This window comes from Oncorhynchus tshawytscha, linkage group LG03 (assembly GCF_018296145.1).
Source record: "Oncorhynchus tshawytscha isolate Ot180627B linkage group LG03, Otsh_v2.0, whole genome shotgun sequence".
NCBI classification, from domain to species: Eukaryota; Metazoa; Chordata; class Actinopteri; order Salmoniformes; family Salmonidae; genus Oncorhynchus; species Oncorhynchus tshawytscha.
This window is the reverse complement of record NC_056431.1, coordinates 58,769,563-58,785,949: the sequence shown is the minus strand read 5'-3', so window position 1 is coordinate 58,785,949 and position 16,387 is coordinate 58,769,563. Positions and strand designations below refer to the sequence as shown.

General features: G+C 42.2%; 2 protein-coding genes across 2 annotated transcripts in view; both read left to right on the top strand.

The window, feature by feature from the left end:
- Window positions 1-13,514, top strand: part of LOC112240042 (GRIP and coiled-coil domain-containing protein 2-like) — a 35,551-nt gene extending 22,037 nt beyond the window's left edge. Inside the window, exons 15-24 of the mRNA XM_024408419.2 lie at window positions 26-126; window positions 306-383; window positions 700-837; window positions 1,508-1,629; window positions 1,746-1,922; window positions 2,087-2,295; window positions 6,200-6,406; window positions 6,553-6,692; window positions 8,028-8,229; window positions 12,306-13,514. Of these exons, the coding sequence (XP_024264187.2) occupies window positions 26-126; window positions 306-383; window positions 700-837; window positions 1,508-1,629; window positions 1,746-1,922; window positions 2,087-2,295; window positions 6,200-6,406; window positions 6,553-6,692; window positions 8,028-8,229; window positions 12,306-12,379 (1,448 nt within the window). The 3' untranslated portion in view covers window positions 12,380-13,514. The remainder of the gene's footprint in view (window positions 1-25; window positions 127-305; window positions 384-699; window positions 838-1,507; window positions 1,630-1,745; window positions 1,923-2,086; window positions 2,296-6,199; window positions 6,407-6,552; window positions 6,693-8,027; window positions 8,230-12,305) is intronic.
- Window positions 13,515-15,058: 1,544 nt separating this feature from the next.
- The window catches only part of LOC112240051 (LIM and senescent cell antigen-like-containing domain protein 1), a 37,877-nt gene continuing 36,548 nt past the window's right edge, over window positions 15,059-16,387 (top strand). The window contains exon 1 of the mRNA XM_042319748.1: window positions 15,059-15,443. Coding sequence (XP_042175682.1) covers window positions 15,406-15,443 — 38 coding nt within the window. The 5' untranslated portion in view covers window positions 15,059-15,405. The remainder of the gene's footprint in view (window positions 15,444-16,387) is intronic.

The following is a 16,387-nucleotide window of genomic DNA, read 5'->3' as shown; positions in this document are numbered from 1 at the left end:
ATCCTGTTTCTGTGTGTTCTCCCAGAGGTTCTGAAGTCCCAGCTGGACCAGGGGGAGGATAAGAGCTCCAAGATGAAACAGCTGCTGGTGAAAACCAAGAAAGACCTGGCTGATGCCAAGAGACAGGTCAGACCCAAGGGACCTGGTTACCTGGGCTACAGAGAGGGTTCCAGTGGACCTCTTCCTACATCACTACTTTAGTCAAATGAGTGTTTACAGTGTTCTGTAATACATTGGAGTTGGGGTTTCCTTGAATGTGTAGTGGCTGTGAAGGTAAGTAGTGTATTAAGTGTGTGTGTGTGCAGGAAGCCATTCAGATGATGACGCTGGCCTCTCTGAAGGGAGAGCTGGAGGCACATCAACAGCAACTAGAGAACAACAAGGTAAGATGGCAGACCCTGAATCCATTCAGACAGACTTAATGTGTTGTGAAATCTGTTGTGAATGTATTGTAATGTTTTTAAAATTCTATAATTGCTTTCATTTTACTGGACCCCAGGAAGAGTATCTGCTGCCTTGGCAACATCTAATGGGGATCATTAATAAATACAAATAGACATCTGAGCCTGCAACAAGACAGTGCTTTCAATGAAACGCCCTCTGTCTGAAAGGGGTAATGGACGAGTACATACTGTGTCACAATGTTATCTGTCCCGAAGTGTTGTATCAGTTATCAGTGGCTCTTGTGTTCTTGTATAGATCCAGTGCTGTGACCTGACTGCGGAGCGCCACAGACTGCAGGAGCAGCTGAGGACTCTGACTGAACAACAGCAGAGAACAAGCAGCTCCCTACAACAGAGACTGACCACACTACAGCAGGAGGCTAACACTGCCAAGGTACACTCACAATTATCATCCAGTTCTCTCCTCCCTCTCTCATCTTATTTTCTCTCTCTGCCTTCCCTTTATATCTCGTCTCCGTTCCTCTACCTTAAACCCCATCTCTCTCTCTCTTTCTCCCTCACCTTCTCTCTCTCTCTTTCTCCCTCACCTTCTCTCTCTTCTCTCTCCTTCTCCCTCTCCTTTCCTCTCTCTTTCTCTCTTTATCTCTCTCTCCATCCCCTCTCTCAGCTCAGGCAGTAGAAATATCGCTATGGATTTCTCATCAGTTAAGTGTTAGTGTGCAGCTTTGCTAAATGGTTCGAACCAAACATTTTATTATGGGGGTGTCCCCCTGGGGTCCAGTGGGTGATGATGAATGGTACGGTCTGGCTCCACATTAGAGGAAGTGCTGCTGGGTTTCCTACCTCAGGGACGTACACACTAACACTGTACTATTCATTACAATACTGATACATTTGCACACAATACACCATCATGTTAATGTACTGCTGGTCTGCAGAAACACAACTACATGCAGTTCAGGGTGAAAATAGAGATGTAATATTGAAAACCGCTACCACCTAATATGTGCTTCTAAAATGTGTGCTTACAAACAGTTTGTTTGGCTTTTAATTATGTAAAACATGAATTAATGTGTGATGTGAATGTGAATGTTATTTCAAAGGCTGAGCTGTCATCTGTCACTGCTGAGTTTGACAGCTATAAGGTCAGAGTTCACAACGTCCTCAAACAACAGAAGAACAAAACCTCAGCACAGAGCGATGGAGACGCCACTAAACAGGAGAGGTATATCTACAGATACTATGTGTGTGGTGTGTGTCTTTTGATGATAATGTGTGTGTGCTGTGTGTCATATGATGATTGTGTGTCATATGATGATAATGTTTGTGTGTGTGTGACAGAGAGCAGATGGAGTCCTTGGTGGACCAGTATAAAGCCAAGCTGCAGGACAGTCAGCAGAGTCTGGCGGTGAGCACTGCAGAACTACAACAGCTCCAGATGGAACATGACACACTGCTGGAACGACACAACAAGATACTGCAGGAGACTGTTGCTAAAGAGGCCGAGCTCAGAGAGAGGTACGGGTTTATGTGTGCCTGAATACTTGTATTACCTCTCAGAGCTAATAGATTTTATCTCAGTCTGTTCACATTCAAGTCCACAGTAACAGCCTTAATCTGTTTCCCCCTCTCTCCTTTATTTCATACTCTCTCCCTCTCGCCCCTCTTCCCCTTCCCCCCAGATTCATGTCTCTCCAGGCTGAGATTATGTCACTGCGAACAGAGCATGCTCAGACGGTGGGTCAGCTGACCTCGCAGGCCGTGGCCCAGCGCTCAGGGTTCAGGGAGCAGATCCGCCACCTTCAGGATGAACACAGAACTACAGTAGAGACCCTGCAGAACCAGATGACCCGGCTGGAGAACCAACTGTTTACACTGCAGAAACAGACCAGTAAGACGGGAGAGGAGAGTAGAGAGAGAGAACAGGATTGGGTTGATAGACGGAAAGAGGAGAGTGGGGTTTTGTAAAGGAGAGGAGAGAGGGTGAGTGTTGGGTTAAAGAGGGAGAGTGGGAGATAGATAGAGGCCAGGGGAAAGGTAGAGCAGGGGTGGTGAGTAGGGCTGTGGCAGTCATGCAGAAGACTGCCGGTCTCAAGGTAGTTGACCGTTAATTAACATAAACACGTTTGGCCTCTAGACCTCCACACATACAAGCTGCTGAGGTGCGCCTTTGGAACAAATCCATTTAATATACACCATCACAATTAATCCATTATTTATTTTAGTCAGGTCTAAAGAAACATGATATGAAGAAAATGTATTTCAAAACAACAGAATATGAGTTGGCCTACTGTGTTATCTGGCTATGCTCCATGCCATAGTCTATAGGATTGTACATTAAGCTGACAAGATAGGCTTATAAGTCCTGTGTCATTATTTAATAGTAAGAATATAATTGAATATAGCTGAATAAAAATAGGAAGGGTATTTGTCCCATTCTGGAGCGAGTTCACATATGAAACATAAAAGTGATCATTTGAAACAGGTTCTATAGACTAGATTTAGAGTTATTTGGCAACTTTAATCATTAATGATACAAACCTTAGAATGTCTTAGAAATCCAAACATATGGGCTGCATGGTGCGACTATATGCTATTGATGATTTGAGAAAGTAGCAAAGAAAACTTCCGACTGTTCCTTTCCTCAGACTGCACAGCTGTTCTCTCAAGTGATTTTTACCCATCAGACTATTGTCTTTACTAATATGTAAAATGAGTTTTGATTTAGAATAGCCCCTTATCAAATGGTCAGGAACAGGGGCAGAGGAAGAATCCATGTCATCTGTATGCACTGGAATAGAGAATGAAGGCAGCACGCTTTCCCTCCGTCTGGTTTTCAATGATGCCTGGTAGGCTACTTCGGTTTTATAGCAGATCATGTGCTTAAAATGAGCAGCTGAGAAGTAAATACAACAACACTTACTTCACTCCACACATTAACCACCGTTTGAGGAGTAGGAGTATGCTCTCACTGCTATTCCACGCAAACTCTGTATGCAATGGGCTCTCCAGCCTTGTTCCTGCAGCTACCCAGTGCTTACTTTGGGAAACCAAGTGAAATCTGTTCAGGAACATCAATAGTAACATGTTTTTGCAACTAAACACACTTCACTAAACTGTTGACAGCCCCTCTGCATGTTGCAGAAAGGAATAAAGGAGAGGAGGAGATGGGATATTCATTATAGCTAAAGATCATGTGTTATGAAAATATAAAATAAATCCCTATTACTCGGCTTTTCAAATACAAATGGACTAATTGTAGGCTAACTGTAAGCCGTCCTGCACAATGAATCAACAGCAACCCCTAGGGTTATATGTTCTCTCCCAGACTCATGCGTTGACATTTTGGAGCGTAGCATAAGGTAACCAGTCCATCCAATATGCATAATTATACAGTCCTCACTCAAAGGCTAGACCAATTATGTATCAAAGACATCTTAAATCAGTTTAGTTTGATGTTTTTCTGCCATGCGTAATATGCGGTAGGCTATGTATTGTATAATGGCACAATCATCATTTTAATTAAGTGTTTTCTGGGGAGGGGGGGGGGCTTGGGCTGATAAGTCTATGCATGTGCACTAATATGCATATGGGTGTTCTGAATGAATCATCACCTTAGAAAGCTCTGTCCATTTCGTTTACATTGTTTCAACCTGCTGTTGAACTTCTTTCTTCAAATTGATCATCACTGTGAGGTCAGTTTTAAAAGTCGGCTTTGCAGGCCGTGTCAGTGGCACTGTATTGTCCTCAAAAGTATAATGGACTGTTTTGATTGTGTTTGTGATTTTCGATTGCATTTGCACTGTACTTAAGTGACTACAAATGCAGTTCAGCATGTAATGCTTTATTATAAAGGTGTGTGTTTATGGTGAAAATTGTCTTCCCCAAACATGAAACTCACCTGCAACCTATGTATGCCAGTTACGCTCTACACCATTATAAATCAGATGAATGTCTTTCATTTTAAGAAGTTATTTGGCCACTTTAGTTGTGATACAAACCTTATCAAAACGTATACTATAGGTCTATGGTCTAGGCTACATGAGGTGTGCGACTATGATTTGAAAAAGCCGCAAAAAAAAGGCATGCGCTGTTTTTTTCCTTACTGCACAAGCTGGGCATCATTCACAAGTGATAATACATCATTCACTGATATTGTCACCCATCAGACTATTCTTCAGTTAGTGTTGTTTTTACATATACTAAATAATATATGTGTGGAATTTGTTTTGATTTAGAATGGACCATTATCATGCACCAGTCTCGGGAACAGGGGCATGATTATTTAAAACAAAACAAAAATAAAACGACATCTGTGCACTTAAATAGCAACTGGAGGACACTTTTCCCCCGTGGTTCATTTTCATGCCAGCCAGGTAGGCTATACTGCTGTTGTAAAGTGAAGCATTGTGCTTAATGTTAGGAAAGTTGATAAATAAATATAGTAAGCTGATGGGATGCTCCTCTCTTTAATAGAGGCCATCAAAACTTTTTTTATCAAGCAAATGCATAGCCTATAGAAATGTTGCGCAACATGAGCTCATGGGCTCTCATGAAGTGTTTTTATTAGATTTTCAAATACATTTAGAGTGCCTATTACCAGGCAGTTAGAAAGTTTGGTAGGCTTCTAATGACCATCAGCAGCATCAGAGCTTGGAGAAGCCTAATTACCATGACTAAACGGTCACGTAGAATTTGACTGCCGTCATGACTCGTGACCTCCGGTGTGGCACTAATACTGTCACCGTAACAGCCCTAGTTATGAGTTGAGTATGAGAGAGCAGAGCTGATAGCGATAATATATCACCTCCCATACACCTGCTCTCTGGAGCCACTTAGAGGAAACGCATGCACTCTATTTTTGTCTCGCTCCCTCCCCCTCCCTCCCGCGGTCTCTGTCTTTTCATCTTACTCATCCAGTGTTGTAGTGCAGCTGTGTAAAGATGGTACACACTTCATCTCAGCAGCCTAGCCAGGTGTTAGTTAGTGTGAAGGGTACAGAGAGCCCATCCAGCCTTAACCAGCTCTGCTCTGCCCACCCCCCTGGGTGGCACTAGCACACTGGCATCTGGAGAACCTGGTCATTAGTGCCACCCTAACACACAGAGTTGGGACAAGCAGTACTTCTGGAGACAGCAGGGCTGGATCCCTTCCTATAGTCATAAAAAGCTTCCTCTCCTTGTCTCCCTTCCTTCATCTGAACTGTAAAATGTTCTAGATTTGATTGAATCTGAAAGTGCAGATTATAGTAAAAAGGTTCCAGAGACTGTGTGTGTGTGGGCACATTTTACTATACTTGTGAGTACCAGAAGTCCTCACCAGAAAAGTAAACCAACTAAAATTAAAAGAAGTGAGGACATTTTGCCAGTCCTGACTTGTAAAAAATCTGTTTTTAGGTTTAGGGAAAATAGGATTTTTAATGGGAATCAATTGTTGGTCCCCAAAAAATCCTAACAAGTATAGTGAGACAAAGCTGTGTGTTTTCTCTAGGGTGTGAAGGGCAAGGTAGGCTGCAGGTGGTTCTACCCACAGGTTTCTCATGCTCTGTCCATCAATCAGACACCGTCTGCCCACCAGCACCTGCCATTTCTCTGCCTCTGTCTCTCTCACACACGCACTCAAACACACCTACCTGTGGAATCTGCTCTTTTTCAGAACCTTTAAAAAAATGTTTGTCTGTTTATAAATGTATCCCCCGGTCTTCTACACTTCTGGATTTCACACTTGTGAAATATGGAATGACATTGTTGCTCTCTGCCCAGCATGACTGTATGATATGTGTTGTCTCCCTCCAGGTCCAGCTCCAGTCCAGACCAGTCGTAAGTCAGCGGTGGACCGCCGGCCCGTGGACCAGGGGGGAACGGGGGGGCTGGGCCTCGGTGATCTCCAGTCCATGGCTAGAGAGGAGGGGGAGGGCATGGAGACCTCCGAGACAGAATCCCTGTCATCCACATACCTACCCTCACTGGAGCAACTACTCACCTCCCCAGACCCCAAACAGGGTACGTGTGTATACATGCATGTCTCCAAAGGCTACGGAGTTGTTGGATTGATTCCCACAGGGGATACTTTTTTTATATACTGTGAACTGTGTCTTCGAAGACAACTGTCTGCTAAAGGACCATTTTGTTTGTGTGATTGGTTGCAGAGCCGTTTGTGTGGCAGGTGGAGCCGACTAAAGAGGAGTTGAATCAGAAGTTGACCACAGCTACACGCAGTATGGAACACATGAACAGTCTACTGCATGAGACCGAAGCTACTAACGCTGTTCTGATGGAACAGGTCAATGTACGTACACACACACAGTGTTGATGAAAAAGATATGCTCTCTTTCACAGATGCTCTCCCACTTACAGACAGTGGTGATTTTAACTTCTTAATCTTGGTGGGACAAAATATAAATAATGGATCCAATCATTTGGATTAAGACATTAATGAGTGAGCTAGGACGGACGTAGTCAATATAACTTTGTTCACCACTTTTGAAATGTACGGCAACAGAATTCAGAACATGAGCAGAACATGGGGGGGGGGTTGAATCATGATGACGTCCGTGATCTTCAGGTCGTAGCTCTAGAAAGAGGCCCACGTTCCGAATTGGATGAAAGTTCAAAGCGTATTTTCCCAGTCGTAGCTCATTTTCCCGAGTTCCCAGTTGTCTTGATCTCAGATTTTGCAGTTCTGTGTTAACAGTTGTTTTGAGCACGGCACATCATGCTTCACTGACAGCATGGTCAATGTTGAATGTTTATCATTTTAAACTCTGAAAAAATACCCATAATCTTATACTTTGGACCACACAGCCACTCTACTGAATAGCAGGCCAATGATTGATTTGCAATGCTTGCAGTTAGCCTCACTGATTCCTTCCAAACCACTCATTGTTGAATTTGCGATTTCCAACTTGTTGTGTAATGTTTATGTCCAATGGCCGATGAGCACTGAGACATTTTATCTAAAATTTCTCTTCATTATTTCTCTTCATATGACAAGGATTAAAAAGGATTTGCCAGTAGATTGTCGACTTGATTCATGATGATGACTGCTAGCTAAGATTTTGAAACTATGATGGTGACATGATCAGGGCAATCAACGCTACTGTAGATATGTGATTTGATGTAATTTTATCTGTGGCCTATAACCTTGATCCTTCTCGGATGGACACTTCTAATGTAACTCTATGGCAGCACCCAATTCTCTAGTTCTAATTAGTGGAGACGTAGTGTCCCCATGAGTGACAGAACACTGAGCCAATCACTGCTAAAATACGTCTCAATCCGTATTTTCTGCTGGCTTGCACCACCGCCACAGGAAGCACTGAGCTAGGCTGAAACACCTGTATTTGGAGCTGCTTTACTCAAAACAAAAAAACTATAGACCATGTTTGTATGCGGCTTTATTAACTCAACTATATATATATATATATATATATATATATTTTTTTTTTTTTTTACATTATTGGCAAACTGATATGTGACACATATTAATGCCAAAATAACATGCAAAACATTGTTGCTAAAAATGTGGGGCTCAAAACAGGTGGGGCTCTGCCCTGAATACTTACTAATACAGTGCTCACACATTCATACTTGTTTCTTTGTGTACTTGTTCATTCTTCTGTAGCTGTTGAAGTCTGAAGTGCGTCGTCTGGAGCGTAACCATGAGAGAGAGAAGAGTGTAGCCAATCTGGAGTATCTGAAGAATGTCCTCCTGCAGTTCATCTTCCTGCAGTCAGGCAGCGAGAGACAGGCTCTACTCCCTGTCATACACACCATGTTACAACTCAGCCCTGAGGAGAAGAATAAACTGGCTGCTATCGCAATGGGTAGGTACACACACACTGTAAACAAACACACACATATATACACTGCTCAAAAAAATAAAGGGAACACTTAAACAACACAATGTAACTCCAAGTCAATCACACTTCTGTGAAATCAAACTGTCCACTTAGGAAGCAACACTGATTGACAATAAATTTCACATGCTGTTGTGCAAATGGAATAGACAACAGGTGGAAATTATAGGCATTTAGCAAGACACCCCCAATAAAGGAGTGGTTCTACAGGTGGGGACCACAGGCCACTTCTCAGTTCCTATGCTTCCTGTCTGATGTTTTGGTCACTTTTGAATGCTGGCGGTGCTTTCACTCTCGTGGTAGCATGAGACGGAGTCTACAACCCACACAAGTGGCTCAGGTAATGCAGCTCATCCAGGATGGCACATCAATGCGAGATGTGGCAAGAAGGTTTGCTGTGTCTGTCAGCGTAGTGTCCAGAGCATGGAGGCGCTACCAGGAGGCAGGCCAGTACATCAGGAGACGTGGAGGAGGCCGTAGGAGGGCAACAACCCAGCAGCAGGACCGCTACCTCCGCCTTTGTGCAAGGAGGAGCAGGAGAAGCACTGCCAGAGCCCTGCAAAATGACCTCCAGCAGGCCACAAATGTGCATGTGTCTGCTCAAACGGTCAGAAACAGACTCCATGAGGGTGGTATGTGGGCCTGACGTCCACAGGTGTGGGTTGTGCTTACAGCCCAACACCGTGCAGGACGTTTGGCATTTGCCAGAGAACACCAAGATTGGCAAATTCGCCACTGGCGCCCTGTGCTCTTCACAGATGAAAGCAGGGTCACACTGAGCACATGTGACAGACGTGACAGTCTGGAGACGCCGTGGAGAACGTTCTGCTGCCTGCAACATCCTCCAGCATGACAGGTTTGGCGGTGGGTCAGTCATGGTGTGGGGTGGCATTTCTTTGGGGGGCCGCACAGCCCTCCATGTGCTCGCCAGAGGTAGCCTGACTGCCATTATGTACCGAGATGAGATCCTCAGACCCCTTGTGAGACCATATGCTGGTGCGGTTGGCCCTGGGTTCCTCCTAATGCAAGACAATGCTAGAACTCATGTGGCTGGACTGTGTCAGCAGTTCCTGCAAGAGGTAGGCATTGATGCTATGGACTGGCCCGCCCGTTCCCCAGACCTGAATCCAATTGAGCACATCTGGGACATCATGTCTCGCTCCATCAACCAACGCCACGTTGCACCACAGAGTTGGCGGATGCTTTAATCCAGGTCTGGGAGGAGATCCCTCAGGAGACCATCCGCCACCTCATCAGGAGCATGCCCAGGCGTTGTAGGGAGGTCATACAGGCACGTGGAGGCCACACACACTACTGAGCCTCATTTTGACTTGTTTTAAGGACATTACATCAAAGTTGGATCAGCCTGTAGTGTGGTTTTCCACTTTAATTTTGAGTGTGACTCCAAATCTAGACCTCCATGGGTTGATAAATTTGATTTCCATTGATCATTTTTGTGTGATTTTGTTGTCAGCACATTCAACTATGTAAAGAAAAAAGTATTTAATAAGAATATTTCATTCATTCATATCTAGGATGTGTTATTTTAGTGTTCCCTTTATTTTTTTGAGTAGTGTATAAACACACACACCGTAAACAAACATATATACACATACACTGTAAACAAGCAAACACACACACACACTGTAAACAAACAAACACACACACTGTAAACAAACACACATATATATATACATACACACTGTAAACAAACACAAATATATATATATACACACACTGTAAACAAACAAACATGTATACATACACACACACTGTAAACAAACACACACACTGTAAACAAACACACATATATATATACACACACACACACACACACACATACCCATTGATTTCTCAGTGTTGTAAGTAGTAGTAAGGTCAGTGAAATTGCAGAGATATCGTCAACATTCTATGTAGGTCAACACTGGAGTTGAAATCGGAAGTTTACATACAGTTAGGTTGGAGTCATTAAAACTTGTTTTTCAACCACTCCACACATTTCTTGTTAACAAACTATAGTTTTGGCAAGTCAGTTAGGACATCTACTTTGTGCATGAATCAAGTAATTTTTCCAACAAATGATTTACAGACAGATTATTTCACTTATTCACTGTATCACAATTCCAGTGGGTTAGAAGTTTACATACACTAAGTTTACTGTGCCTTTAAACAGCTTGGAAAATTCCAGAAAATTATGTCATGGCTTTAGAAGCTTCTGATAGGCTAATTAACATAATTTGAGTCAATTGGAGGTGTACCTGTGGATGTATTTCAAGGCCCACCTTAAAACTCAGTGCCTCTTTGCTTGACATCATGGGAAAATCAAAACAAATCAGCAAAGACCTAAAAAAAAAAAAAAAAAAGTGTAGACAAGTCTGGTTTATGTTTGGGAGCAAACGCCTGAAGGTACCACGTTCATCTGTACAAACAATAGTACGCAAGTATAAACACCATGGGACCATGCAGCCGTCATACCGCTCAGGAAGGAGACGTGTTCTGTCTCCTAAAGATTAACGTACTTTGGTGCAAAAAGTGCAAATCAATCCCAGAACAACAGCAAAGGACCTTGTGAAGATGCTGGAGGAAACGGTACAAAAGTTTCTATCCACAGTAAAACGATTCCTATATCGACATAACCTGAAAGGCCGCTCAGCAAGGAAGAAGCTACTGTTTGAAAACCGCCATAAAAAAGCCAGACTACGGTTTGCAACTGCAGATGGGGACAAAGATCGTACTTTTTGGAGAAATGTCCTCTGGTCTGATGAAACAAAAATAGAACCGTTTGGCCATAATGACCATTGTTATGTTTGGAGGAAAAAGGGAGAGGTTTGCAAGCCGAAGAACACCATCCCAACTGTGAAGCACGGGCATGGCAGCATCATGTTGTGGGGGTGCTTTGCTGCAGGGGGGACTGGTGCGCTTCACAAAATAGATGGCGTCATGAGGAAGGAGGATGAAGGAAAATTAGGTGGATATATTGAAGCAACATCTCAAGACATCAGTCAGGCAGTTAAAGCTTGGTTGCAAATGGGTCTTCCAAATGGACAATGACCCCAAGCATACTTCCAAAGTTGTGGCAAAATGGCTTAAGGACAACAAAGTCAAGGTATTGGAGTGGCCATCGCAAAGCCCTGACCTCAATCCTATAGAACATTTGTGGGCAGAACTGAAAAAGCGTGTGTGAGCAAGGAGGCCTACACACCTGACTCAGTTACACCAGCTCTGTCAGGAGGAATGGGCCAAAATTCACTCAACTTATTGTGGGAAGCTTGTGGAAGGCTACCCGAAATGTTACACCCAAGTTAAACAATTTGAAGGCAATGCTACCGAATAGTACTTGAGTGTATGTAAACTTCTAACCCACTGGGAATGTCATTAAAGAAATCAAAGCTGAAATAAATCATTCTCTCTGCTATTATTCTGACATTTCACATTCTTAAAATAAAGTGGTGATCCTAACTGACCTAAAACGGTGAATTTTTACTCGGATTAAATGTCAGGAATTGTGAAAAACTGAGTTCAAATGTATTTGGCTAAGGTGTATGTAAACTTCCCACTTCAACTGAATATTGTTACGGTTTTCTTCCGTCGAAGGAGAGGAGGACCAAAATGCAGCATTGTTAATTCGATACATCTTTAATGAAGATGATACAAAAACAATAAACGTAACGTGAAAACCTAAACAGCCTATACTGGTGCAAACTAACACAGAGACAGGAAAAATCACCCACAAAACACTCAAAGAATATGGCTGCCTAAATATGGTTCCCAATCAGAGACAACGATAAACACCTGCCTCTGATTGAGAACCACTCCAGACAGCCATAGACTATTCTAGATAACCCTACTATAATCACAATCCCAATACCTATAAAAAAAACAAGACAAAACACACCACATAATAAACCCATGTCACACCCTGGCCTGACCAAAATAATAAAGAAAACACAAAATACTAAGACCAGGGCGTGACATATATGAAATACTGTGTTGATACTGCAGTGTCTTCCCTGTATTTCTAACCTGGTCACTTTCTGCTGCAGGTGAGGAGGAGGTGGGAGGAGCTAGAGGCTCAGGATGGACCTCCTACCTACACAGTTGGTCAGGCATCAGATGAACACACACACACATCAACCAATGTCCTCTTTCTACCTGCCTTCACTTTCATCTGGTCCATATGTCTGATCAACTGAGTAATTCAAAATTCTTAATATATTGATGATCATCCATCTACTTGAAAAAAAGCCAGTAGTCAGCAATGCCAGTACTCTTTTTTTTTTTATTCTTTTTTTTTTTAGCTAATGGTACATTACTGAACCATTTATGGTGGGTTAATTCACCAATACCTCAGTCATTACTGGGATTATTTTTATGAGATAGATTTTGTTGCTTGTAACAATCAATTCCAAGCAACACTTATGTTTTACAATAATTCATGAAGTGAACTATGACTGTTGTTACAGATTTGACCATCAGTTTTCATTGCTCACTCATCATAGGTCTGATACAGGGCAGCAGGTAGCCTAGCAGTTAAAAGGCGCTGTATGGTCAATCCGACATCTACATTTGCCTTGCAGCATTTATGGTGATATGGCCTCTGCAGAAGTCAGGTATTCATACTCCTTGCGCTTCGCAGAACTGTTGTGAAGGAAATTGTCAATGAAGTGAGTTTGTGTTTATACAGGACCTACCGTCAACCAATTATGTCAATGCGGAGCTATACTGAGCCCTCCACATTGTTAATACATTTGGAAGGCGCACGGAAATGTGGTACGGAGCTCAGTTTGGCCTTTTCATGCCTCCGGAGGCTCCGCAATTGCGTCACACCCTACATACGGAGCCTTTGGATCAACCACAAATTTGCTTTCAGAGTGTTGTGCCAGTAACCAAAAGGTTGGTGGTTCGAATCCCCGAGCCGACTAGGTGAAAAATATGTTGATGTGCCCTTGAGCCAGGCACTTAACCCTAATGTCTCCTGTAAGTCGCTCTGGATATGAGTGTCTGCTAAATGATAAAAACATATGTGATGAATTGACAATATTCACATGTTCAAATTCACACCTATTTAATTTATTTTGATGTATCAATATTACATACCAAAGGATGCTCTGGTAATATATAGGTACATAATCTGTAATTGGGAACAACTTAATATTGAGTTGCACCATTTTTTGCCCTTAACAGCCTCAATTCATAGGGGCATGGACTCTACAAGAGATGCTGGTCCATTTTGACTCCAATGCTAAACACAGTTGTGTCAAATTGGCTGGATGTCCTTTGGGTAGTGGACCATTCTTGATACACACGGCAAACTTGAGCGTGAAAAATAACAGTAGCGTTGCAGTTCTTGACACACTCAAACCGGTGCCTGGCACCTACTACCATAACCCGTTCAAAAGCTCTTCAATGTTTTGTCTTGTCCATTCACCCTCTAAATGGCACACATACACAATCCATGTCTCAAGGCTTAAAAATCCTTCTTTAACATGTCTCCTCCCCTTCATCTACACTGATTGAAGTGGATTTAACAAGTGACATCAATATGAGATCATAGCTTTCACCTGGTCAGTCTGTCATGGAAAGAGCAGGTTTTCCCAATATTTTGTACTCTGTGTATATAGTAATTACTATGTATTTACCATGTTTTTACAATGTGAGGCTGCGTCTTTTCCAACTTAACCAAACATACAGAAATGGTTCTGGATATCAGTGGTTGGGTTAAATACCAGTCTCTGCTTTGCTCTGTAGTCATATGGGAGTGCTTTATATCTGAAATTGCATCCTATTTCCCATATATTGGGAATAAGGGGGCAAACATGAACTGGCACATCTCTTACCCAGGGTGACATGCTAATACCATTGTTCTGTATCATTCCTAAGGCAGCTGCTTCTGCTTCTTATTAACGAACTAGGGAGGATTGGGGGGACCAGTAATACATGGGAATAACTGAATGTACTTTTAATTAATCATTAGGGAAAGTATTGTGTTAATGATGAACATTTTATTTTAAGAGATTTATTAGGCTATAGCCTAAGATTAAACATGGTTACTGATTTTTGTAGTACACTGGTGAGGGTTTCCAGTCCTCACAGTTTGGTTGAAGTTGATATCTTGTAGTATTCTGGGTAAGTGTTTTACAAAAGGACAAATACGTCCAAATATAAGCTTACGTTTTAGACCTACCATTTTATGAAGAGGAGACCTGCAATAAGGAGCCTAACCACAATCATTATTTAACTGTGAATACACGCGTCAATTGAAATAAATATTTACTGTGTTAAAGATTTTAGTTGATTAAATAAAGTGATCTGGAGTTAAAATGTCCATTATAACACACACTCATTATGTATCCTCGGTATTTCTAAGGGATAGCCTAGAGAAAGACCTTTCAGATGTTTTCCTCTTTTCTCATCCGGGAAATAATTCCTTTTAAGGAAATATATTCCCAGTTACATGACGTAAGCACAATGAGCACTAGTAGGCTATGTAGTTCAAAGTTATAGTCTACATTAGTGTCTATTTTATGGTTGAATTTCATTTTTTGTTCATTTGATCGAACGCTTTTTAAAACATAAAACACTTTCGAGGAGCGCCCAACTGAGCCCCCAATGGCACACAAGAGTTATAACTTTATAGCTCAAATTCCTGTGAAATAGTTTGCCAAATATAATGTATTGTTTTCCTGAAGGTGCTTCTGTGGAAAACCGGTGCTGCTCGGGAAGATTTCATCGCGCCATGTTTAGCGGGAAAATATGTTGGAAATAGACCTAAACAGCGCAATGAAATAAGAACAGTTAGTGCATGAGGGTTGACGGTTTCCATGAAATGTATTTCTAGGTAGGATATTAACCCCCTGATATGCATCTGTCTCGGTATTTACAGTAAAGGCTAGCCTACTGTGGTCCCAACATGGATGACTTGACTAAAATGTGAAGTTCCCGAGAGGGCGGGTCTAGTCCGGTTAAATGACATTTTAGCGCAGTAGCCAGATTGTACACCGATAGAGAAACAGGCGAGGCTCATTCGCCATTACAAAGAAAGTGTCTCTTGTTAACAGTAGTCTATCTAAAATACATCCCCTCGAGACCCAAACATCTGGGGGGAGAAAGGCCGGTGGAGACGAAACCCCTGCAGTCCAGAAGATGTTGGGGGTGGTAGAAGAAATGACCAACGGCAACGGGTGAGCACTGGACAGAAAATAACTGTATGATGGACCAAATCTGCTTCTATAAAGAGTTTGTAGAGTATCATTCGCCGTCTGACTCTTGACAAACGAAATTGCAGCCTGTTGCATTCAATGACCTGGATCAGCGCTGTCTGCAGTCGCGCACAGAAGAATTGATGAAGTGTAGGGTGTGACCACCGGTGAAGTAATGTAACAATCACAACGCGGCCTACTTTCGTTTATAGGATAGACTACTGAACAACATGGAGTAATCTTAATCAATCTGGTTAGGCCTATTCACAATGAGATATATGAACAAACGTATTTTATTTGCTGCTCTGCAGGGGGCTACTTTGCTGACATTTATTAAAGCCTGAATTAGATTGTACAGTTGTACTTTACAGTTGTAGATCTACTTGTTGCATACTTCGGATGATATGTTATGAATTCATACAATATGTTAATAATTGAATTTAGTACAATATTTTAGGGAATTTGCTAAACGTAAGATGTTACGAATTCCAATTTGTTGTCACGAACTGTAGCTAGGAGGCTAATGTTCGCGAGGGTAGGGGTTAAGGTTAGGCGTTAGGTTGAAGGCTTAGCTAACATGCTAAGTAGTTGCAAAGTAGCAAAAAAAATGTAAGTAGTTGCTAATTAGCTAAAGTTTACAGTGATGACATAAGAACACGCAACCTTTGGGTTGCTAGACGTTCACGTTATACGCCCACCCAGTCACCCCGACCAACCACCATACTTTAATTAAAGAAGTAAAGAAGTAAACTTCTGTCTCATGTAACCATACCACATGTAATTTATCATACTAATTTGAGTGTCCCGGATTAACATTTACTATGTTACGTCTAGTATATGAGACTAGACTGAAGTAGCCTAGGCCTGGGACCATTTGACACCTTGTTGTGGTCATTAGGACAACAGTGTTTAGGCTGTGTTTACAC